The following is a 26,158-nucleotide window of genomic DNA, read 5'->3' on the forward strand; positions in this document are numbered from 1 at the left end:
CAGAAAAGTGCATGCTTGTGTGAAATTGGTTGGAGTTTGGAATATTTATGATACTGCTGTCTCCCATTATTTTTCCTGTTGGCCTCTTATTACTTGTTGTGTAATACTAAGATTCACTTTCTGGAAACTTCACTCTTTTATAAACACAAGGCATTATTTCTGGAAGAACAGATTTTGTTGTTTGTCATCTTTTTTCTTTTCTCTCTCTCTCCCCTTTGTCTCTCCCTTCCCCCTTGTCACAATCTCTCCCTCCCCCACCCCCCCCACTGCCTCTTCCTCTTGTCTTGTTATTTTAATGTGTGTGAGGTTTTGTGTTTTTTTGTTTTTTTTTTTTTTCCTGTTGTTTTTCTGTGTGCCTTCTGAGTGGACCACACCAAAGTACTGGGCAACTCTGTCCCAGTAAGAAGGGAAGGGAGCAAAGGGGGAGTGTCATAGGTATGGAGGATAAAATATTGAAGTCCCCAAATTGGAAGAGTGAGTTTTATTTAACATATCATTGGGCTGCTTTGATTTGGACCGAAGCATTTTTCGCACCCTTTTAACATGAAAACCACTGTTGATAAAATATTTTTGCATATAATGGAATTTGAAAAGATGGGTGTTATAAGGATAAGGATTTTTCTTACCTTTGAAATAGAAATACGTTGGCTTCTTTTGCTCTGAACCATGCTCAGTTTTTAAGATGTTATTCTTCTGAGTCGGAATTACTGTTTTGGAAGCCATATGGTTCCTTAAATGATTTGAAGGGATTCATGTTAAACAATGCCAGACATGCAGACAAAGTTGATCGGATTGCAGTGGAATAGCAGGGTGTGTGTACTGTGTGGTAAAATTTTAAAAAAGACCCTTTGCTTAGCAGTCACACACCAACTGGTGAAACACTCAGGCATAGCCCCTTTTATTTTTAAAACTCTTGTCAGCCTTGAATAAGTACGAATGTGACAAGCTTAGACTCCGTTATAATGAGAACTTTATTCCAACTTAAAGCATTTTAATGCATATGACAATTGGATTCAATTAGTCCTAAATGCTTCAGTTACAGATTGCATTTTTATATTTGTGAAGTTATCCCATTTGGATACTTTACAAAGCTTTTTAATACACACAAGTGTCTTAGTGGACTTGGACAAGGTAGTGGAATTCTCAATTTCAGATATGAGCGAGTGGCAGCACCTGGAGGCTAGGTGTTCCCAGTCACAAGTAAGCCAGGCCTGGAAACTAGTTTTCACCAGCTCTAAATTTAGTGCTCTTTCCAACCCTCCAGTATTGCCTCTTTCAATTTGTATGAGTTTTAGTTATCTCTAGTGGATATAATCCAGTGATCACATTTAGAACTTTTTGAGGACTAGTTGACGTTAAAAGTACTTCCTCTAGGGAAAAAAAAAAAAACGTGGTCTGGAACACACTAATGCCTTGGAAAAGTCCAGATGCTTTGATTATAGCAATTTATGGCAGCTTAGAAGAAACGCAGGATAAGTGAAAGTTGGAAATGATAAGTAGCTATGAACTAGTGAATTGCTCTTTTTGATTGAGGCATTATTAACAGCATCTAATGAAATAGCTTGACTTTCTGGTGTGCCTCACTCCCATCCCTCTCAGTATCCCTGGTCATCAGGCCTTTGACACTTCTGAAATTTAATTACTCACTGAATTCTTTTGCGCTTCTTCAGGTTGAAGAAATATCTTTATGATATTTGCTTGCCTACCAATACGAATGTCTTTCAGGACTTATGGGGATGATAGAAAAATGTTCCCTAATATCAAAGAATTTAAAAACCAAGCTGAGCTTTTCCCAGGGATCTCTTTGCCAGTATTAGGGAAACTGAGCTTTAAAAATGGTAGTTGAGGGGCGCTTGGGTGTCTCAGTCAGTTAAGCGTCCGACTTCGGCTCAGGTCATGATCTCACGGTTCATGAGTTCGAGCCCCACGTCGGGCTCTGTGCTGACAGCTCGTAGCCTGGAGCCTGCTTCAGATTCTGTGTCTTCCTCTCTCTCTGCTCCTCCCCTGCTCGCTCTCTCTCTCTCTCTCTCTCTCAAAAATAAACATTAAAACAATTTTTTAAAGATGGTAGTTTATAACTACAACAATTAAGTGAACCTAATAATCACACTCATAGAAAAGTAGTAGTAATGGCATTCATTGAGCAGTTCCTATGGTGCAGATATTCTGCTAGACAGTTTGTGTTTATGCCCTGCTCTCTGTTCATTCATTTATTCAACAAGCTTTTATTTATTTATTAAAAAAATTTTTTTTAACATTATTTATTATTGAGAGACAGAGAGAGACAGAGCACAAGCAGGTGAGGGGCAGAGAGAGAGGGAGACACAGAATCCGAAGCAGGCTCCAGGCTCTGAATGGTCAGCACAGAGCCCGACACAGGGCTCGAACTCACACTGTGAGATCATGACCTGAGCCGAAGTAGGATGCCCAACCAACAAGCTTTTAAGTGAATGTTTACTTTGTACCAAGTTCTAGGCGCTCCAAGGTGATAAGATAATGTCTTTGAAAGCACGTGTAAAACACTCAAGGGTAGTAAGGGAAGTGTTAGAGTCCTGTGGAAGAGTGGAGGGGCATCGACCCCTGGCTGATACTGGAAGTGATAAAGTTGGTGAGTCAGGGACAGCTTTTGGGAGGGATGAGGCCAGTGGTCAGTCTGGAAAGATGAGGAAATAGGAGAAGGGGCCTTAGGAGTGAAAATGCATAACTAAGAGCACAGAGGAGAGAGTTATCCTGTACGTTCGGATTGACCAGCAGGTTTGCTTTGTTGGAATTTAAGAGTGTGTGACAAGTAGCAGCTGGGAAAAGATCATGAGAGGCCTTTGGAATATTTTACCAAGCTTAGATCTTCTTCTCTAGGACATGAGGAATCTTCAAAGGATTTTTTTTTTTAATTTTTTCTTTTAATATCTTTGAGAGAGAGAGAGAAAGAAAGAGAGAAAATGAAAGTGTGGCGGAGGGGCAGGGAGGGAGACCCAGAACCCGAAGCAGGCTCCAGGCCCCGAGCTGTCAGCACAGAGCCTGATGCAGGGCTCAAACACACGAACTGTGAGATCCGGATCTGGGCTGAAGTCAGACCTTTACCTGACTGAGCCACCCAGGTGCCCTTCAAAGGACTTTATTTATTTATTTTTTTAATTTTTTTTTTTTTTGAGACAGAGAGAGCGTGAGCACGGGAGGGGCAGAGAGAGAGGGAGACACAGAATCCGAAGCAGACTCCAGGCTCCGAGCTGTCAGCACAGAGCCCGACGCGGGGCTCGAACTCATGAACCGTGAGATCATGACCCGAGCTGAAGTCGGACGCTTAACCGACTGAGCCACCCAGGCGCCCCAAGGTGCCCTTCAAAGGACTTTAACTAGGAAGTGACTGGCTCATAGTTTCATTTTTGTGATACAACCAGTTGGAAGATAGATTTAAGGAGTACAGGGCTGAGAAGAGCAAATTCATTTAGATGATTGTTCGGCAGGCAGACCATAAGAAAGGCCTAGAACTTGGTCAGTGGTGGGATGGAGGAAAACCAGATTGGTGATATGTTTTAGAGTAACACTAATAGAAAGTGATGGAATGATGGAGACAGAAATCAAGGGTGACACTTGGGTTTCTAGCTCTGTTAGGTTCTTGCAGAGAACCAGGAATCAAATAACGATTGCGAGGAAGTATTACGGTGTATTTGGAGATAAGGAGGACTGGGAATCTTAGTCATATGATCTGACTTCATGGCGACCAGCAGAACCCAGAGACACCACAGAAAGAGCAGGAACAGATCTTAAGTTCATGACTTTTCGTTTCATTCCAGTGCCAAAGAGACTCAGCTACAGTTTCTGGTCTCTGGTTGTTCTCTTCTCTTTTCCCTGCTGACTGGTTTATCCTTTCCTTCCTATTTCAGATTCCTGAGGGACTTAGCGGATTGGCTTAGCTAATTGCCATCATTCTTAGTTGGGCGCAGCTTTTCGTTGCGAGCTGTGGTGTGAATGGGTGGCCTTCACGTCAGGTGCTGACCTGTGTTGAGTCAGCTGTAGAGGCGAGAGGGTACTGATGAAATACAGAACACCCTCCGGGCATAAGGAGAGTCGGGGCCCCACCTGCAGTAGGGATGGTGTCTGAGGCCCTTTCTCCTAGGAAGGGTGGGCACACACGGTAACTGACTGAGCTTGGGAGAGAGGTCTAGGTCGTGACCGATCTGGGAGTCACGTCTAGGTGGTGGCTGAAACCCAGAGAGGGAGTAGATACAGTGAAAACAGTGGGCTAAAGATGGAACCCTGAGCGACACCAACATTAAAAGCCCGGGTGGGGTCCAAGAAGGAATAGGTGGGAGGTACCTGAACAGGGCAGAGTGTGGTGTCCCGGAAGCTGAGCAGAGGACTATGGGAAATGAGGAAGCGACCTCAAGTGTCAAGTGCAACAGATCGGCTCAGTGAGACAGGCAGAGTTTTCCACTGGATTTGGAAACTAGATCATTGCGACCTGAGGAGAGCAGTTTGAATTTGGCGTTGGGGGGTGAAGATCAGAGTAAATAGTAGGGACCAAGCAGAGGGGAGAGTGAATATAGACTACTCTTGAGAAAATAAGTGAAGAAACCTGGAGGAGGATGGAGGTTAAGGCAGGGTTTTTTGTCGTTGTTGTTTAAATGGTGGACGGTGGTTACATCGCGCCTGGTGATTAGCGTCTAACAGCAGCACAGAAGATGAAAATCCACATAGTCAAAATGATCCCCGAACGCTCCATTGGAAGGTACTGTGTTCGAGACTGTTGTATCATTTCCAAGTAAGTCTCGTTTTTGCTTGGCGGTGTGGGTAAAACTGAAGTGACGTGAAGTTGGATGAGAGCGTGGTGTTAGTCGAATGTACGGACTCCCAGTAAATGTTATGTCCAAATTTAATGGACCTTTTGACAAAGTTCCTGTCAACGGTACTTGCTTTTATTACCTTAAAAAAACAAAAAAGTTCATTATACTTACTGCCAACCCCAGTGCATTACTGACCATGATGTGGCCCCGAAGCACGGGGGATTCTGGGGACACCGCCCTTACAGATTGAGAGGAAGGAGAGTGACGAGGGGAAGGGGGAAGAAGAGCTTGGGAGGCTGAGCCGCTGGCCTGCGGGGAGGAGGGCGGTTCCGGAGCACAGCGCAGTCCCGAAGAAGAGAGGACATCCCACTCCCCTGAGACTCCCCCGATCGGGGGAGAGGTGAGGATTGCTGTGGACGACGACCAGTTTGTAATAGGAGAGTGGGGACGAGAACATGACCGTGCACTTAGCGGAGTCCCAGTGTACGATAAAGGAGGCGAGGCGGTTTGCTCGCATCGGTAAAGTGGGTGGTGACCTTAAAGTGGGTGATGAGAATGTGGACCGGCCATCGAGGGGAAGGGGGCACAGGCCAACTAAAGCTTTCTCAGTACACCGTAGACAGCAGTGGGAGAGCCCAGCCGACGTCCTTCCTTCATAGTGGTGGCTGTGTGCGAGGTTGTTGGACTTGACTTGGTAGAGGCCAACTGCCCCCGGCAGGAGGAGGGAAGTGGATTATAATATTGATCTAAGGCTGTGGTTTTGCTGGTTGCGTGTGGCGGAAGGATAGGCGTGGGAGAGAGATCAAGGATATTTGAGAGCTTTTGAGTGATTACCACGTAGCCCGTCCCGGAAGAGGAGAGATGGGGCGGAGCGGAGCGCAGCCGGGGGAGCAGGGCTCAGGGAACGGGAGTTGGGAGTTCCCGTTGATCCCTTGATGTTGAAGAGGAGTGTGGACCAGGAATGTTTAGGAAGGGGAGGGCAGAGGGAGTTGTGTCCTAGAGGAAGATACAGACATTGCAGCTCCTGTGCCAGAAATGTGTTCCTGGAAAAACCTTAGGTTTTCCACAAAATTGGGCACTGAAGGTAACGGGGCTTATGGGAAAAATAGGGCTGAGGCAGACTACTTGAAACCTATGGAACTTTGTAACCAGAGCCCCACAAAAATAACGGCCTAGTAAAACAGAAGCCCGGTTAAATTTCTGCTGGCGTTTGTGTCCGGCATCACAGGCTGCAGCCTGGAGCCCTGGGGTTTGGGCTTCCTTCTTAGGTAAGCGCTTGACAGCCGTCCGATCAAAAATAAAAATCTGATTCAGGGTTTAGCTCTTTTCAAATCCCCGCCCCCCCTCCCCCCTTCCAAACAAAGGAAGAGCATACAAACTCGAGCTGTTAGGATGGCTGAAGTCCAAAGAAAACCTGACGATGGCAGTTGCTGGTGAGGACTCGAGAGCGACGGGGGCTTGCGTACTGCCGGGCCGGGAGCGCAAAGTGATGCGGCCGCTCTGCACAGCGTTGGGTGGTGTCTAACAAAGCTAAACGTGGCTTCACCAGCAGTTGAGCTCCTACCTGGCTGACTTGAAAACTTGGCCCACACAGAAAGCCGCATGTGAACGTTCGAGCGACTTCTCCCATAATTGCCCCAAAGGGGAAGCAGCCAAGAGGTCTTTGAGGGGGTGAATGGGTGAACTGTGGTACATCCATACAATAGAATATTATTCAGTGATAAAAAGAAATGAGCTGTCCTTCCGAGCAAAGGCACATATGGATCTGAAATGCGTATTGCTAAGTGAAAGAAGCCAGTCTGAAAAGATTACGTGCTGTATGATTTCAATTACCTGACCTTCTGGAAAAGGCAGAAGTAAAGAGATAGTAAAAAGATAAGTAAGTGCTTGTCGGGGGCGTGAGGGGAGGGGAGTGGGGGGATGGGCAAAGCACAGGGGGTTTCTAGGGCCGTGAAAGCACGTTACTGTAACGGTGGACACATCACGCTGTGTATTTATCAAACCCACAGAACTTTACGGCCATAAAGAGTGGACTTTAATGTCTGTACATTTCAAAAAAAATGTATTAGGAGAGAGGGGGGAAATCCCAGGATAAAACGCAGAATGTGACAAACCGGTCTAACTATTAAAAATCCATGGAATAGCCTTGGAGAAGAGGGGGAAAGGAGCTGCCCCAGGTAACTTTGGAAACCGATAGTCTGTAAAAGTAAAGGTAAAAGAAACTACAAAAGCACTGAACTTTTACTGATCAAGTTGTGTCCCGTGGGGATATGGATTAACAATTCAGACGCTATTATACACGTGTACTGGAACTGCACAGTTAAATGCATGGCGGACGGTGGGAGCTACGTTTCTTACTGTTGGGGTGGAATTTTACAGATGAGCAGAGAGAGAAGGTTAGAATGATCTGTGTGGTAATAAACTTGGAGACCTCAGCGTGACCTCATGTTTGGTTTAATACAAACAGATGATTACATATAGAAACGTAGATATATGTAGGGGGTGTGTGTGTGTATGTGTGCATACGTATACATGTACGTATGTGCATGTAAGGGTTTATATACATCCATATATTTCCCTGCTCTTGTCAATGAGCAAGCCTAAAAGCAGTGACACCCCAGTAACAAGGAGCACACCTGGTAGCTCGATCTGGTAGTTCTGATGCTATTTGCCAGTAAAAGGAGCGAGCCCCAGGGCTCCTTGGAGAATGGCTGATTCTAGGACTAGGGTGGGAAATACACAAGATGAGCCGCCAGAGTCTTCTAGGGCCAGAAAAGAGCAAACAGCAAGAAGCGACATAATGGAGGTATGTCAGGGGAGCCAAATGAAAAAGCTCCCAGAGGCTGGGCAGTTTGAGCAGCAGAACAAAGTAGTATTGAATTATAACACAGAGTGTAAAGTAAATATGCAAGAGAGGCATGAGTCCTACCGATATAAACAAAGAGGGAGTATCTTCGTACTTTTTGATCAGTGTCGCGCTTGAATTTTTCCCCAGATGGCTTAATGCCCTGGCAGGTGTAGCTGTTCCTGAGGCCACTGAACACTGGACACCGTAGGAATGCACTTGTAGAGGGCCCCAGGTTTTTTGACTTGAGAGTTTTTTTGCATGTTGCTAGGCTTTGCTCTTTAATTCATTAATGTACTGGGAAAAGCGGTGTTATGAACTAAATGACTTCTTTATTGTGCTGACATCATTCCTGTATTTATCAAGTACGTGTGAGCTAATTTGTATTCAAGAAACGTGTTTTGTAGCAGAACACACGTCGTTAGAATTTACTGTTTCTGAGGCGGAATAGTTTCAGGTGCTGTCAGAATCCAGAGTGTGGCTCCAGGAAGGAATGATTGAAGTTAGAGTAGGAGGAGGTCAGTGGAAGTAAAGAGGCCCGGGAATTAAAATGTGAGAACAATAAGATAATCACAAGTAAGTGTGGAGCGTGTAAGTGTATGGGACGAACACGTGTTGCTAGGAGGGCACAGAAGAAGGAGGTTAGACCCAGTCAGAGGCTAGAGGAAGAGTAATTGAGGAAGAAAAAGTTGAGCGGAGAGCTAAGGGGCGAGCTGCTGTAACTAGGTGAGGAGGAAAGGGAGAGCTTTCCAGTTAGGGGGAATGGTTTGGGTGAAGACTGGTCAGGCCAGTGCTGGAAGGCGGTGGAAAGTGCTGGGGGGCGGGCCAGATCGACAGAGTTTTCAGGCAGTGGTGTATCTTTTTCCTGGCTGAACGGGAGGCTGGTGAGGAGTGTTAGCGGTGTGAGGGGATAGTGGCACTAGGAAGACTGATTGATATTTCCAGAAAGGCAGTTGACTGCACGTTGGGAGAGCGGAGGGGGGTGAGAGGTGGGCTTAACTCAAAACCTTGTCCTTGCAGTTAAAAGGAATCGACAGGTTGTGAAATGAAAGAGCTAACCTTACGGTTTTGAAGCAGTAACTGTACTTTGTCTCTGAATCCTATAGAAAACACGTGACGCTGAAGACTTTGTGGGTTTAAAAGTTTATCCTTTGGTAGTGTGAAGTAGTGTTGTCTGGTCACGACAGAATTTAAGGTAACAAGCTTCCTGCCGATGAGCAGTTACTAGAAATAGGCCCTTCGCTATTGATATTACGAGTCTTACCTAGGAGACAGTACGACTCCTTTAGTCTGACATCGCAACTTTTTCCTGGGTCTTTCCATTTAAGTTTAATTTAATTTAAAAATGAGACCAATCCTTTTAGCATTTACGGAATTTTTCTACAGCGTCTAAATAGAACATAATATAATGGAACCTGGAAGATTGATGATTGTGTAGTTTACAGTTATTTTTGTATAAGAGGAAAATGTAGGGCGTGTAAAAAAAATTTTTTTTTAACGTTTATTTATTTTTGAGACAGAGAGAGAGAGACAGCATGAACGGGGGAGGGGCAGAGAGAGAGGGAGACACAGAATTGGAAGCAGGCTCCAGGCTCTGGGCCATCAGCCCAGAGCCCGACGCGGGGCTCAAACTCACGGACCGCGAGATCGTGACCTGAGCTGAAGTCGGACGCTTAACCGACGGAGCCACCCAGGCGCCCCAGGGCATTTTAATTCATATATGGATTTAACACACGACTCTACTAATTAGGGGCAAGTTATACAACCTCTGTAAGAGTTTCTCCATTTTTACTTTATGTATGTATGTATGTATGTATGTATGTATGTATGTATGTATGTATGTGTGTGTGTGTTTTCGGGGTGGGGGCTGAGAGGGGAGAGAGAGAATCCCAAGCAGGCTTCGTGCTGTCAGCATGTGACAGTGTGGGGCTGGGTCTCACGAACCGTGAGGCCATGACCTGAGCTGAAATCAGGAGTCAGGTGCTCAACTGACTGAGCCACCCAGGTGCCCCACAGTTTCTCCATTTTTAAAGTGAGGTTAAATGATACCTGTTTCACAGATGTTGAAGGAGAAAATCTATACCAAAGCACCTAATTCTTTGGGAGGTTGTTCACCCTCAAATACTAATTTTCTTTCTCTTTTCCCATAGAAGTAGCAAGAATAGGAGCTAGGAATACAAGTGAAGTGATCCCAGGATGCTCATTGAACCCTTCCTGTGGGTTCGGAGCTCACACTGGATCAGACCTCTTGAATTTAAATCCCAGCACAAATCCTGGTTTGGAATTCTCACACAGCAGTATGATCTTGGGCGAGTTTCTTCATCTTCCCTTAATTTCCTCAACTGTGAAATGATAATAAATAGTACCTACTTCAGAAGTTGTTTTGAACACTAAACGAGTGAACAAATATGGTCCTCTTTGAGAAGTGCCTGTCACATAACACTAAATGTATGTTGACTATTGTCATTTATTATCATCATCATCATCATCATTTTTTAAGTTTATTGTGAGACACAGCAGGAGCAGGGGAGGGGCAGAGAGAGAGGGAGAGAGAGGATCCCAAGCAGCCTCCACAGTGTCAGCACAGAGCCCGATATGGAGCTCAAACTCCAGGACCGTGAGATCATGACCTGAGCCGCAACCAAGAGTGTGATTGCTTAACCGACCGAGTCCCCTGGCACCCTGATTATTATTATTAAATATATACCTTGCGACTACTTTTTCCCTCAAAGTTTTGGTCACTTCTCTTCCAGAAAACCAAAACTAAAAGTAAAAGTTGATTCAGGACTCCAGGGTTAATCAGGGTAGGGTTTCTTTAGAATTTTTTTTTTTTAACTGTCTGAATTTTAAAAGCTCATTTAGTTCACCCTACCATTTCCCAGGCAACTCAATTATTTGAACACATTCTTACTGAAAAACAAGTTTTGCTGAAACCGTAATTTATTAAATGTCTCTTTAAGAATTGACTGGTATCATTCTACAGATTGATGTGTTTTGTTTTGTTTTGTTTTCCTTCTGCCTAGCTCGATGTAAATCTATTAGCTAACATATGTTAAAGCAGTTTTAGGGGCATCGGTATATTGCTGCTTCCATTTGTATCTTCCTCACCAATTTTATCACCTGTCAGTGGTCACCACTTTTGCCCATAACGTACATACTTAAGAGATCTGTGGACACAGGTTTTCATGGTAACAGAAAGGAGTGTCTGAGATCACTCAGTTTCTTTTGGGCCATGTGAACACATGCTAGTTTGCTTTGCTAGTGTAAGCTTACCTGTTTAATGATGTAATTTGATTAAGGTGTAAGTATGGTAAGGGAAGCTGTCTCATTGGTGTGTGAGGGTTATTGTATAGCTAAGAGAGAATTTTCTGTTTGAAGAAGACATTTAGTTTTGAAACATGGTACATTTGAGAACGGGAAGTTTGCAACCCATGAAGGTCATATTATAGTGTGACTAAAGGGTAATGACCTAAGTTTGTACTGGGGGAAACATATTTAACACTGAAAAATATAGAGTGTTGTTTCTCAGTCCTTTTGGGGATTGTGGAGAGTTGTCTCACTCTTGAGTACTTTCTGCCATCAACTTATGTTTTTCTTCTTTTGTGATTTTTTGGGCATATCTTGCTCAGTTGATTTTGTTCACATGCTAGCTTTAGGCTAATTTGTGTCTTGGGCAAGGGACAGGGGAGGCGATTGTGAGGGAAGGAAATCCTCCTGGATTAGAATTGAGGAATTGCTATTTTAAAAAGTTTAAAAGCCATTAGCTAACAGATTCCCTAAAGATTTCAGCAGTGGTATGGTGTTAGATTCCTTTCTTTAAAAAGAGAGAAAGAAAATACAACTAGAGTTTAGATCTACTTCTCAGTAGGCTGTAACTGACCAAAGAAATTTTATGGATCAGCCTTTGTATAGAATGAATGATAAGAGTATGTCAAAGAACAGACTTGTAAATTCTTTTTTTTTTTTCTTAATGTTTATTTAGAGAGGACGCATGTGTGCACACATGAAGTGGGGAGCCAGGTAGCGGCAGAGAGAAAATCCCAAGCAGCCTCTCTACGCTCAGTGTGGAGCCCCACACAGGGCTCCATCTCATGACCCATGAGATCATGACCTGAGCTGAAATCAGGAGATCACCCAGGTGCCCAAAACTTGTAAATTCTTCAAATAAGAAAGCTGCTCTGCCAAGTCCAATCTAATTATATAAAACTTCACTTAAAACTAATACTCTGTGAGGGGCTCCTGGGTGGCTCAGTCGGTTAAGTGTCCCACTTCGGCTCAGGTCATGATCTCGCAATCCATGAGTGTGAGCCCTGCATCGAGCTCTGTGCTGACAGCTCAGAGCATGGAACCTGCTTCAGATTGTGTCTCCCTCTCTCTCTGCCCCTCCCCTGCTCATGTTCTGTCTGTGTGTCTCTCTCTCAATCTGTCTCTCTCTCGTCTCTCAAAAATAAATAAACATTAAAAAAAATTTTTTAAATAAAATAATACTCTGATATAGATGCTTCAGGTTTAAAAAATAGACCACTTGACAAAAGAGTGGGAATAGTATAAATTCTATGCAATTTGGATCTAATAAAATTTCATCTTTTTCAAATGCAGCCTTTTTTTTCTCTTAAAATATAGTCTACCCTATTTAGTTTGGTAGGTTCTGTGTATTCAGATTCTTGAAGTGTATTAAATCTAGTAATAGTGTGAAAAGTCCCGGGGCTAACGTGGGCTGTTTTGCATATCGATTTGCGATAATAAATGTTTCACTAAGTCTTTATATGTACTGATGGGAGCAGAAATGTATATATCGTTCTAAAAACTGTATTTTTCCTGAATTGTGTAAGATTTTTGTTGAATATCTCATGTGAGGTGTTTTTCTCCCCCCCTTCCTGTGTCCTGTGCAGGTCATGGTAAAACCCCCAAAGATGCAGCGTCCGTTCGTGCCACGCACCCAATACCAGCAGCCTGTGGGATCTATTATTTTGAAGTAAAAATTGTCAGTAAGGGAAGAGATGGGTAAGTGTAAATTTTGGTGGGACAAATTGTTGGCTGTTCTTGCGTAATTATTTTGCCTTGATTTATAATAATTGTGATGTAACTGGGAAACGGGGATCTTGGAAGTTTTGGTAATCGGTCAAGTAGGATCTGAACGTTCCACTGTAGCAGGTTGGATGTAGTTCTAGTTCTGTTTAAATACTGGTTGAAGCTAATACCTGAGTTGGTGAAATAACAAAGTTTCTCTGGTGGGTTTGTCATTAAGTTGGAGAATTGGAATTAAACGACAGAGAGACTGACTCATTTTCCATGCCTTGCCTTACACTGCCTTTGTCTGAATTCTGTTGAGAATTTAAATCTTCCCAGAGCTAGTTAACCAAGGCCAAACGGTGATTCATAGGTATTTTATGGGGGTTAGGAGTTTAACTTTTGGGTTTAGATCAGGGAAGTGTATGTTTATATGCTCTCAGCTGGAGGTGATTGGCAGGGATTAGGATGTGGTGGAACGGCCTCCAAATGAGAACTCCACCTAGATCCTGGAGGCAACTTTGATAGCATTGCTTTTCAACTTGGGATCAGTGTGTTCTGTGTGTGTATACATTAGAGTCACTTACGGCACTATTGGAAACGTAGTAGCTTGGGCCTTATCCTAAAAGTTCCTAAATCACTATTTTCAGAAGCAGAGCTTAGGCAAGATGGGCATTCTGAGTAAGCTTTGCAGGAAATTTTGGTGCATATCTCTGATTAAGAACTAATTACCTTGAATCATTGGATCTATCCTCTGGTATTTCCGGATAACTTCATTGTGGTACCAGAGGTCCCTTTTTAAAAAAAAAAAGAAATTTTTTTTTTAATGTTTATTTTTGAGAGAGAGAGAGCGCGAGTAGGGAAGGGGCAGAGAGAGAGGGAGACACAGAATCTGAAGCAGGCTCCAGGCTGTGAGCTGTCAGCACAGAGCCCAATGCTGGGCTTGAACTCAGGAACTGTGAGATCGTGACCTGAGCTGAAGTCACACGCTCAACCTATTTAGCCACCCAGGCACCGCCCCCCCCCCCCATTTTTTTAAGTGTATTTATTTATTTTGAGAGAGAGAGAGAAAGCACAAGCGGGGGAGGGGCCCAGAAATCCTTTAAAGCATCCAGAGTCATTTGTCCGACTACCAAGATAAACTTACTAAGTTGACCTGTATTTGAAGTGAATCATTTAACCTCTTAGTGCTTCTTCTGTGTTTAACTGACAAAATAAGTATGTTTAATAGATTATTCCTCTTTATTTGTGGAATAATTTCATTGTCAACAATATGGGAAGTAGAAACTTTGGAATTCATGATAACTTCTTATTTAACTGCCTCAGTTTCCCCAGGGTGATCAGGGCAAAGATAAAATCAGAGAAGCCACAGATAAAGTGGTTGAGAGACCCCAGATTGAAATAGACACATGATTATAATCATTTTTTACTCGGCTGCTGCGTACTCAGTAAGCCAATTCTGTTTTTACTTCAGATTATACCATCAACCTCATTAATGCTGCTGTCGCTCACAGTGATTCCCAGGATTCTCTTTACCTTTTCTTTTTATTTTTTTTTTATAATTTTTTTTTTTAACATTTATTTATTATTGAGAGACAGAGAGACACAGAATGGGAGCAGGGGAGGGGCAGAGAGAGGGGGAGACACAGAATCCCAAGCAGGCTCCAGGCTCTGAGCTGTCGGCACAGGGTCCAACACGGGGCTCAAACTCATGAGCTGTGAGATCACGACCTGAGCTGAAGTCGGTCGCCTAACCCAACTGACCCACCCAGGCGCCCTTCTCTTTACCTTTTCATTCTCCATATTCTGTCTTTGCATGATCTTGACCTTATATTTTCATGGCTGCAAGTGCCCTGACGAGTCTCAACTTTAAAGCTGCCCCTCATGTTTTTTTTTTTTCCCTCGAGCGCCAGCCCCATACATCTGACCCGGTGTTTGCATGTGAGTGTCCCACACACGTTCCAGGTTAGCTTGGTCAGTGGTGTCACTCGTGCTGGAAACTTGAGAACTTCCTCTTAACTGACTCTGCATCTCTATGGCCTCCGCCTTAAGTCAGCTTCCCTCGTTTGTCCCCTAAATTACCGAGGTGGTTGGTTCACCGGTCTTACTTCAGTCTGTGACTGTTGTCAGTGTTCTTTCAGACACAGTTGTGCCTGTCCCCCTTTGGGAGATTGTTTGGTGCGCTTGTTGCTTGGAGGATAAAATCTAAAACTTCTTAGCAGGGTCCTTCGTGGTGTGACTTAACTCCCTTTGTAGTTTTTCAGTCTCATCTCTTTGTTGCCGGGATCCTCATTCATTTTTTTTCCTCTCTTTTTAAAATTAGGTGATTTTTACGTGTAGTAAAATTGATCATTTTTAGTGTGCAGGTCTGTGAATTTTGACAGGTGTGGATAGTCGTGCACCCACCACCACAGTCAATATACAAGTGGCCTTTGAATGACACAGGTTTGACCCGCATGGGTGTACTTTATGCGCGGACATTTTTTATAACTGCAGTATAGTACTGTAAATATACTTTCTCTTAACGATTTCTTTTTTTAAGTTTATTTGAGAGAGAAAGCATGAGCGGGGGAGGGGCAGAAGGAAAAGAGAGATTCCCAAGCAGGCTGCGCACCACCAGCTCGGAGCCCGATGCGCGGCTCAAACTCGCAAACCGTGAGATCATGACCTGAGCTAAAGGCACATTTTACCGACTGAGCCACCCAGGCTCCCTCTTACGATTTTCTTTTTCTTCCCTCTTAGGATTTTCTTAATAACATTTTCTTTCCTCTAGTGTACTTTATTGTAAGAATACAGCGTATCATACATATACAACATACAAAATATGTGTTAACTGTTTATGTAATCGGTAAGGCTTTCAGGCTACGGCAGGCCGTTAATAGTTAAGTTTTGGACATGTCAAAAGTTACACAGGATTTTCAACTGTGTGGCGGCAGGGGGGGTGGAGGGGGTGGGAGGCTGGTGTTCCAAGGCCACCATAGTTCAAGGATCAGTGACAAAACCATTCCTCCCCCCCACCCCGATTCCTTCCTACCCCTTTGTAGACAATTTTTCCCCATCTCCAGCCCCCTGGCAACACTGATTGATCTTCTGTCTCTCTCGTTTTGCTTTTTCTAGAATGGCATATAAATGGAATCATCGTATGTAGCCTTCTAATTCTGGCATCTTTCACTTAGTATGGTGCATTTGAGATTCATCCCTGTTGTTGCATATACTGGTAGAGCAGTCCTTTTATTGCTGATTGTATGGTTGAGCCAACCACAGTTTGCTTATCCACTTCTCAGTTGAAGGACATCTGGGTTGTTGCCGTTTTTGGCAATTAGGAATATAGCCGCTGTCAACACTTATGTATAGGTTTTTGTGCAAACTTGAGTTTTCATTTCAGTTGGGTAAATATGTAGGAGTGAGATTGCCGGACCGTGTGTTAGGTGCACTTTTAACTTTATGAGAAACTGCCGAGTCGTTTTTGCAAGGCGGCTGTACTAGTTGGTGTTCCCACCGGCAGTGTATGAGAGTTCCTGGCGCCTTGCCCCCTCAGGAGCACTCGGTATTGTCAGGTGTTTTTTTTTTTATTTCAAATTTGTAGCCGTTGTAATAGGTATCTGGTAGTTTCTTGTTGTGGTTTTGATTGGCACTTCCCTAATGACTAATGTTGTTAAAGCATCTTGAGTTCTTATCTGACCCCCCCTTTAACAAACTCCAAAATTACTTGATTTTGATTTTAATCATCTGCCAACCACTGTGGAAGTGGTTAAGAAACGACTTACAAACACACTTAAAAATCCTGAATGACGGCGAAACTGAGTGGAAAGTTTCATAGGGCAGTTTTCATTTTGTCATTCACGCCAGTTAAATTCAAGGTCCTTCTACCTCATCTCTTTTCTGAGCACTGTAAGCTGTACCTGGGGCATCCAGTTAATCTCCATTTCCACCTAATGCAAGCTTAGGCGTGGGAAATTAGCCCCAGAAAGTAGAAAGTAGGATACGAAACAGAGTGGAGTCAATGTGAAATGACCCCAAAGAGGGATGGAACAAACTGTTTGTTTTTTTTTAATGTTTATTTACTTTTGAGAGACAGAGGGAGTGTGAGTGGGGGAGGGGCAGAGAGAGGGGGGACAGAGGATCCTCAGTGGGCTCCACGCTGTCAGCACAGAGCCCTACGTGGGGCTTGAACTCATGAACCGTGAGATCATGACCTGACCCAGAGTCCGGACACTTAACTGACCGGGCCACCCAGGTGCCCGACAAGGACCTGTTTTTAATCAGAATCAGCATCTGTGAAAAATGCATTGGGTAGACAGCAGTGTAGTACCACAGTTTGCTGTGCATGTGGCCAAATATTTCTAGTTCTGTCTGCAGACTCTTTTTTTTTTTTCATAATTTTTTTTCTTAATGTTTGCTTAATTTTGAGAGAGAGAGACAGAGCATGAGCAGGGGAGGGGCAGAGAAGGAGACAGAATTCGAAGCAACTCCAGGCCCTGAGCTGTCAGCACAGAGACTGACGCGGGGCTCAAACTCAGGAACTATGAGATCGTGATCTCAGCTGAAGCCAGACACTTAACCCACTGAGCCACCCAGGGGCCCCTCTTTCCTTCCTTCTTACATTCACCTTCTCTTGTCTCTTTCCCATTTGCCCGGCTTAACTAATTACTCTTCAACCCTAGTTTAAAGATTCCTTTTTCGTGGTACTTTCTCCTCCCCCAAATAGGATTATGCCTTTAACAATCTTCATTTACCTTTTGGCCAGACTGTAATTATGTCTATACTGTTTCACTTCCTGCCAGTGGTATAAACTGCAGAATCAAGGGTAAGGGCCTATTTTATGTTTCTGTCACTCTAGTACTAGTAACTAATTTATAGCCAGCATTCATATGAATGAATGAGAAACAGTACTTACCTTCTCTTCTTGGACAAATCTGTTGTGTCTTTGGGCAGATCTTAGTCATCTTTCTGGTGCACTTTTTGAACAAAATTCTAGGTGTAACTCCATGTTTTTGGCAGGGAAGCATGATTCCTTTATGAAGGAAAGCAAGTCGTATTGCTAACTGGGCAAGTAATGTCTTTCTGGAGATGTATTTAACTGTATCAAGAGAACTAAAAATTCCTAAAATCCCAGCATCTTTGTAAAGATGGACCAGAAAGAGCAGCTGTTACTTTTCATTTGCAGCGATATGTGCTCATCTGAGAGTTTATTATATTTGAAATTTAATTTTCTTTTAAACTGTGTGTTTATCCAGGATTAGAGCAGGCAAATAAATATTTAGATCCAAGAACTTGTCTTAAGATAAATTGATAAATGCAGCATGTTTTCTCATGACATAGCATGAGTTGAGTATGAATTACCTCTTAATTTATATGTGATATGCATCATTTCTGGGTCTGCCTTGGAAAATTAGGAATATGACTGTGATCATTGTTACTTGTACTTTATTGCCTAAGGAATAAGGCTTGAAGGAAGCCTTTTATTGAGTGAAAGAAATAATATATTTTGGTTTTTGCCTTAGATTTTCATTTAAACATTTGTGTATGTTCAGGAAAATAAGCTTATTTATTGGGACACAAGAGCCTAAGTTTTGTAGTTAATTTAAAAATAAATTTTGAAAAAAAAAATAAATTTTGAATACATTTTGTAACAAGATTAAATCACCTGTCACCTGCATAGCTTTTTTTAGGAGTTATATAACTTTAATATATTTAAATAAACTTTAAACATATTTAAGGCTATATATTTACTTTGTGGTCTTGTTAATGATTGTTGACTCTCGAGATGAATTTCTCAAAGCTGTGTCTCATGAATGTACATTCAGTGCAGGAATTTCATTCAAGTTTTAGATTATCCATACTAATGCAGGCAGTGAAGATCCAGTCAGTTTTAAATGTGAGAAGTGATCCATTTTTTATTTGAGTATTTGTAGAATTATAATTTATTATGAGTGGTATTTTTAGCTTTTCAAACAAAATATTGATGCCATTCTGCCAGTGGTTCAAGAGAAGCCAGCAGGTAATCCAGTCTCTGTTCTGTTCCTAAATTCTTCTGCTGATAAGAAAGTGCAGTCCTTAGAGTGTTCCTTCTATGCTCGCTGACTTTCTGGATTATTTCTTGGGAGTGAGGAAAAGAAATAAGTCCTCTCTTCCCATTTAGTTTTAAACGGCTTTAAAAAGTCTTTCCTTCTGTTTTCGATGGGTGATAAGCAAGCAGCAAATGGAAACACAGATGGAAAAAGTGAACAAAGGCATCAGGTGACGTATTTATTAACTTAGCAAATATATATTGACCACGTGTGACATGTGATGTGTCAGGCATTGCCAGCGGCTGAATATAAAAATGAAATTATTTTATACATCTCTGTCTTGTCCATAGTTCCTAGAGGACGCTGAGTGAACTAAATGTGGGTCCTTGCCCTCAAAGAATAGTAAATTCATTGGAGAGTACAGTGGGGCAGGGGAAGCGGCAGACATATACAGATCACTCTAAATTAAGATACACTACTCACTTGAAGAGCAAGAGAGTATATGGGAGAACTGAGGGGAGAGTGATTAATTCTCGCTCAAGGAGACCGATTTGTAAAGAAGGTAGTATGGATAGGCTTTACAAAATGAGTAAGAATTGAAGACGCTCTTTTGGGGAAAAATACTCCCGACTGTGATAGTGGCGGGACTAGTTTCATGGGAGGAGTGGAGCCGTATGGTATCTTTGGCCAAGGTATGTGGCTCAGTATTGCTGGAGACTGAAGGGATTATAGTGAAGAGTTCCCAGAAGTGAAAATGGCAATAGAGAGCACTGCTCTAGAGAGCACTGGGGACAGTTCTCACGTGGAAGGTAGTAGGGAGCCTGGAGTCTTTTTAGTAGGGCAGTGATAGCGATACCTGTTTCGAAAGGCAGTGCTAACTGGGTGGGGTACGTTGGATATGGTGTGCGGTGGCAGCGTGAAAGGTGGCTACGGTTGGAGTTCGGTTATGAGGCTGGTGCCTTGGGATGGATTATGTTAGTGCTTTAAAAAAAGACAATGGAGGGGGGCGCCTGGGTGGCTCAGATAGCTGAGCATCCCACTTCAGCTCAGGTCGTGATCTCACGGTTCGTGAGTTTGAGCCCTGTATTAGGCTTGCTGCTATCAGGGCACAGCCCGCTTTGGATCCTCTGTCCCCCGCCTCCCCCCCCCCCCCCCCCACCATCTCTCCCACGCACCCGCTCGCGATCTCTCTCAAAAATAAACATGGAAAAAAATAGAGGGACAGGTGGTGGTTTAATTTTTGGCGTACTTATGTGCTAGGAACCTGGGGTTTATAAAGATGAATGGGGTCCCTGCCCTCCAGAGGTTCGCAGGTAAGAAGGGACACGGACAGGTCAGTGAGTTGTTAAATATAGTATAAAATATATGTAGTAATGGAGGAAGTGACCAACTCTATCAGAGGATAGGGTGGGGAGCCACCATAGAAAGCTTGCTTATAGTTACGGAAGAGGAAGGTTAAATCTAAGTCTCTCACTGTCCCTTAGCCCTCATTTACCCTCCCTAGACTAATTGCCTGGAGATTCCCCCCGCCCCCCCCCCCCAAGTCTATGAGCAGAGCTTTTAAAGACATAGCTGTTTTTTGGGGGGCTTAGTCGGTTGAACGTCTGACTTCGGCTCAGGTCATGATCTCACAGTTCCTGAGTTTGAGCCCCACTCGGGTTCTGAGCCTCCTTCAGATCCTCTGTCCGCCTCTCTCTTTGCCCCTCCCCACTCGCTCTCTTTCTCTCTCAAAAATAAATAATATTAAAAAAAAAGATGAATAGCTGTTTTAGAAGCTGATAAGTGACCTTTGCCAAGAAGTACAGTGTACTTTGGGATTGGACAGACGGAGATTCGAACGTTGGGTCTGCGCGTGTACTTTTGGATGAACTCTGTTGCCTCATCTGTAAAATGGAAATAAGAGTGCCAGCCTCAGAGGATTAGTAATTCGTTGAAAACACTTACTCGAGTGTCTGGTGCACATGCTGGATGCTGCTGTCGCTGGTGGAGAAAGAGCAGCCCCAGGTTTTGTGGGAGGATTGTGTGCAGAGGTGACCTCACATGGACTTCCAGTGCTTCTGTGCGTGGCCCTTGGTCATTTAGGTGCTAGTTTTAAGCAAGGGAATGATAGCGCTTGGCTTTGCATTTTATGGAGGTTACTCTGATGGTAATACAGAGAGGAGATCTGAGACTGATATGGACGGGACCGTTTGGGCTATTGTGATTTTAAATCGAGGGCTTAATCTGTCCTGGAGTTGGTGAGAGCCTAGACAGATGTGGTTAGCTATCAGGACACGGAAAAAACAAAAACAACCTTACCTGAGAGAAGGAGGTGGCAGGGGTGGGTTTGGAGAGAGAGAGAGAGAGAGAGAGAGTGTTGAGGACACCTTCCAGGTTTCCGATGACTAAACAAATTAAATACCGGAGGGAAGCTGAGCTTCCAGGTTGCAGATTGGAGCAGCGTCTGAACTGCTGTGGGCCAGCCAGATGACTAACGGCAAAGCGGTGGGTTTTCCGAGGGAGAGCAGAGCTACGGGTGGATTCTGGAGTCCTCAGAATGTACGTTGTTAAAGCCGTAGGGATCCATGTGATCACCCACATACGCGGCGTAAAGAAAGGCTGGCGATGGATGCTTGAAACGCCACCTCCTATATATACGGGAGGAAAGAAATCGACTTGAAGAGTCTAGGAAGGAATGGTCAGAGAGAAGGGAGATGGGAGACCGTATTGTGTCAGAAGCCAAGAAAGTCCGTAAAAAGGAGAACTGAAGTGTCCACTGGCTTGAAACAGTTTCCTTGAAGTCAGGATAGAGGCGGGCGCTGTAGGTCAGAACTCCGAGTTCCGGAGGTGGGGAACGGAAACCACGGAGCCTGCAGACTCCAGGGCTGTGTTGCTGTCGTGGGAAACCATCCTCTGTCCATTCAGCAAAGTAATACGCAGCTAATTGAAAGATTCAGGGAGCACAGAAGAAAAATGAGGAAGAAAATTATAATCTTGTGTAATTGCTATTGATAATCCAACTTGTTTCCTTCTAGTTTTTTTAGATAATACGCTCTCATATTTTAAATATGATTATTCTCTACTTACAGATTTTTGCGTCCTGTGTTATTGGCTTATTTATTTATTTATTTGTATTTATTATTACATATTTTTTTATTTGTATTTATTATTACATATTTTTTACACAGTGACAAGCATTTTCCTGTAAGATTAAAAGCCCTGAACATCTTTTTTCTTTTTCCTTTACTTTTTGGCTGCAACGTAGTTTGTCGTACCTATATTAAGGCACATCTGTAGCTGTTCTCTTGTTATTTTAGTGAACTCCTTTGACTATTATAAATAATTTTTAAGCATGAAATCTATGTTTCCTAGGGAAAGATTTCTTGAAGTAGAATTATTGGACCAAAGGAAAAGATACACACATTTTTGAGACTTGTGATACAGTAGCCAAAAGACTCTCCAGGAAGAGGAGTCCAGCTCCCTTTTAGGTGGGAGAGACTTAGTTATAGAAATCAGTTGATGAGGAGGAGTCCCTGCTGAGTCCAAAGAAGGACTGAGGGAGTGAATTCCTTTGCTAAGTGGATGGACTTGGGGGTTTTAAATAAATTAGGAACATGGGATGGAATTTGAAATTGATTGGAACGTATATATCTCTACTTTGGGAAGCCTTTCTTGACAGCCTTCTTCCTCCCCACTAGGTTAGGCTCCTGTTGCCTGTTCTCATGGCACTTTGTGCTGCCCCTTCCTAGCATTTTGTCGTGTTTATAATTGTTTTTTTAAGGTCTGTCTTCCCTGTGAGAGTGTCTGCTCCATGAGAGCACAGACTTTTTGTCTATGTGTTGTCCTCCCACATACTTATCAGTGAACAGTCACTGATCAGAGAAGTAAATGTATTGAGGAACTCTTGAGATTTAAAACCAGGAATTTGTGGGGCGCCTGGGTTGCTCTGTTGGTTAAGCATCTGACTTTGGCTCATTTCACTTCACAGTTCTGTGGGTTCGAGCCCTGCGTTGGGCTCTGTGCTGACAGCTCAGAGCCTAGAGCCTGCTTTGAATTCTGTATCCCCCTCTCTCTGCGCCTCCCCTGCTTGTGTGCGCTCGCTCTCTCTCGCTCTCTCTCTCACAAATAAACATTAAAAAATAATAATAAAACCAGGAATTTGTTGTGACAGCAGTTTACATACTACCGTTTTCCTCTATGTTCTTAGCTGATTAGGGAGGAAAGTTGAATTGCATGATTGATGCAGGTTGGGAAATGATTAGGTAAATTGGAAGAATAGGTGCAGTAGATTGTGGTTACTGGTGAGGGAATAATTAAACGGCCAGTTTTAGGGGTACCTGACTGGCTCAGTTGGAGCATGTGACTCTTGATCTCAGAGTTGAGAGTTCAGGCCCCACTTTAGGCATGGATCCTACCTAAACTAAAATAAGCCAGTTTTAGTTCATGCTGGGTAGTGAAGAAATGAAATGAGTAAGGAACTGATAAACTCCAACAAAATTAAAGAGATGTATAGATTGCTGTCTGTAGTGAGGTTTAAGAAGAAATTTGGTAGGATTTCTGAGCTGGAATTGCTAAAGAGGCAGGTTGGATGTAGCAGTGAAGGACAACTTCCATGAAGAGAAAGCAGAAGGGATTTGGGGTCCGTTCTGCTCACTCCTGTATTCTCCACAAAATCGGTGCTGGAGGAGTATGTTGACCAAGTGGAGGTAGATAGGGATGTCTTTTTCTTCCGTATCCCCCCAGCTCTGCCTTGTGCAGAGGGTAGGTATGTATTTAGAATGGATGGAGTGATTTTACCTGCCTTGTGAAAGGATCAGAAATTTTGGGAGCTGTGTTTGTGGTGGGGAGGACAGTGTTGTTTAACAAAGGACCTGGGGAATATGGGAAAAGTGACCTAGAGATACAGCACCATTGTGTTTCTCAAATTATTCGTTTTGGCTTTTTTTTTTTAAATTTTTTAAAGGTTTATATATTTTAGAGAGAGAGACAGAATGCAAGCAGGGGAGGGGCAGAGAGAGAGGGAGACACAGAATCCGAAGCAAGCTGCAGGTCCTGAGTTGTTAGCACAGAGCCTGATGCGGGGCTTGAACCCACGAACCATGAGATCATGACCTGAGCCGAAGTCAGACGCTTAACCGACCAAGTCACCCAGGGGCCCCATCTCAAATTATTCTTGAGTTACTATCTTCAGTGTAATGAATCTCAAATCGCCCTTACCCCCTACTCCCATCAGTTATTTTATAACCAGCAAATGCATATGGATTTTTTCAAGAGTCTTTTTTTCTTTTTTTTTTTGAGGTATAAGGTAACACATTCTTAATGTAAAAGAAGCCAGACAAATCCTGTGAAGTAGAAAACAGCATAACTATTTTAAAAAGGATCTGCAGTCCCACCACCCATACATACTAAAGTGCAGTTGACATTTTGTGGTGTTCTCCAGGACTTTTTGTCTCTATTCAAACAAATTTTAACATTACTCTAAAAAAAAGACTTAGGATGTATTTGAATAATGAAATACATTATTCTTGTGTGTACCACTACTTACATTTTCACATTAGGATGAGTTTAATGAAAAATTCAGAGAGAAAACCTCTCTCTAATAATGTCTTGAAAATACCCATAATCTTTCAATATAACTGTAAGGATACATAGCTTTGCCATAATGAAGATCTTACTTGAGGTCGTACTTCACTTTTTCAGAACGAGAAAACCGGTTTGTAACCAGTTGGTTTATGGTGACCTCAGATAGCGTGCTTGCTGTTCGCTGACGGCTAGAATCATTTAGGTGAAATTAAACGAATTTCAAAATAAGGAGAAAGTGGTCTGTTGGTCCTAGACCTTTTGCCTCTTTGTGGCTGACCTGGCGGTTCGGATGGGTTGTTGAGGAGGAGCGGTCGAAGTGTTTGAAGTGATTACAGAGCAGTCCTTGTTCTCGGATGGAAGCCCGGGCTCGTTAAAAGTTGAGCTTCATCCCAGTCTTCCTCTCTTGGTGATTCAGACAGCACGCGTTCTAAGCGTTTTCCTCCCCAACGTTTTCAGACACACGCGGGAATACCCATGTACACAGCACCTAGATTTTAGGGTTGGGACTGATGCATTTGCTTTATCACAGGTCTGTCTAGCCATCATCAGTCTGTCTCATTTAGTGCATTTCAAAGTAAATTGCAGTTTTCAGATCAGTTTTACTTGCATTTTCTAATTTTATACTTGTATCTCTTTTTTCTTAATCTGAAAATCTTTGCTCCCTACGTTACTGACATTTTTTTCATTTGTTTCATACTACAACATAGCTATATATTTCTTTTTAAATTTTTTTTAATGTTTATTTTTGAGAGAGAGTGCGCGCGGGCGAGGAGCAGAGGGAGAGGGATACACAGAATCTGAAGCAGGCTCCAGGATCTGAGTGAACAGAACAGAGGAGAGCCGGACATGGGGCTCAAACTCATGAACCGTGAGATCATGACCTGAGCTGAAGTGGGACACTTAACTGACTGAGCCACCCAGGCGCCCCCATAGCTATATATTTCTAAATTAAAATACCAGTATCGTTACTAAAAAGAATATTACTATATGATGTGTTTTTAGTTGTTTGTTTGTTTTTTAGAACATATCCTACTAGGGATAGATATTCAAAATACTGCGCTCTAAAGTCCCTTGAAGTAACTCTTTTCTTTGTGTTACTACAACTAACTTGACATTATTAGTTTCATTTATTTAAGTGTTTTAGGTTTTTAGGGGTTTCTTTCTTTTTGTTTTCTGTAATTATGTAAAACATTTAAACATTTGCACTGTTCCAAAATTAAAACTGTATAAGAAGGTACATCACAGAAGTTTCATTTTAATGGGTCATCTTCCCCATGCCTGCAAGTAATCGTTTTTATTAGTTCTTGGTTTACCTTTCCATTATTTCTTTTGAAAATACATTGGACCCTTGAACAGTACAGGGCACTAGGGCTGCTAACTCTCCATGCAGTTGCAAATACATAATTTTGGGGGGTTTTGTTTGTTTTTTACCTGATCAAAAGTTATTTTTCCGCCTGGAATGTTTGATACGTTTGGAGATGGCATCTTTTTTTTTTTTTTTCCTTGGATGTATACTTGAGTCCTGTCATGTTGGTTTCGGGTGTAGACTCTGTACCTTTGGCTGTGCCCCCACAAGCCTAGCTACCGTCTTTCACCCGGCAATGCTATTGCAACATTGACTCTATTCCCTCTTTCTTACCTTTCAGCCCGGTGACTTATGTAACTGGAAGGCTGTATCTCCCAATCTTCTTCACTCATTTTGCCCATCCCTCTGCCCCTCTGCCCTCTGGCACCCATCAGTTTTTTCCTCTGTATTTATGGCTCTGTTTCTGCTTTTTGTTTGTGTGTTCATTTGCTTTTTTTTTGTTTGTTTTGTTTTGTTTTTTAGATTCTACATATAAATGAAAGGGTATTTGTCTTTGGCTTATTTCACTTAGCACAATACCTGCTAGGTTCACCCATGTTGCCAAACGGCAAGGTCTCATTTTTTTTTTAAATGGCTGAGT

The 26,158-nt window shown here is 42.9% G+C and overlaps 1 protein-coding gene across 1 annotated transcript in view; it reads left to right on the forward strand.

Moving 5' to 3' along the window:
- RANBP9 (RAN binding protein 9) overlaps positions 1-26,158 on the forward strand; it is an 89,984-nt gene that overhangs the window by 2,493 nt on the left and 61,333 nt on the right. Inside the window, exon 2 of the mRNA XM_042937870.1 lies at positions 12,522-12,633. Coding sequence (XP_042793804.1) covers positions 12,522-12,633 — 112 coding nt within the window. The remainder of the gene's footprint in view (positions 1-12,521; positions 12,634-26,158) is intronic.

Source organism: Panthera leo, chromosome B2 (genome assembly GCF_018350215.1).
Source record: "Panthera leo isolate Ple1 chromosome B2, P.leo_Ple1_pat1.1, whole genome shotgun sequence".
NCBI classification, from domain to species: Eukaryota; Metazoa; Chordata; class Mammalia; order Carnivora; family Felidae; genus Panthera; species Panthera leo.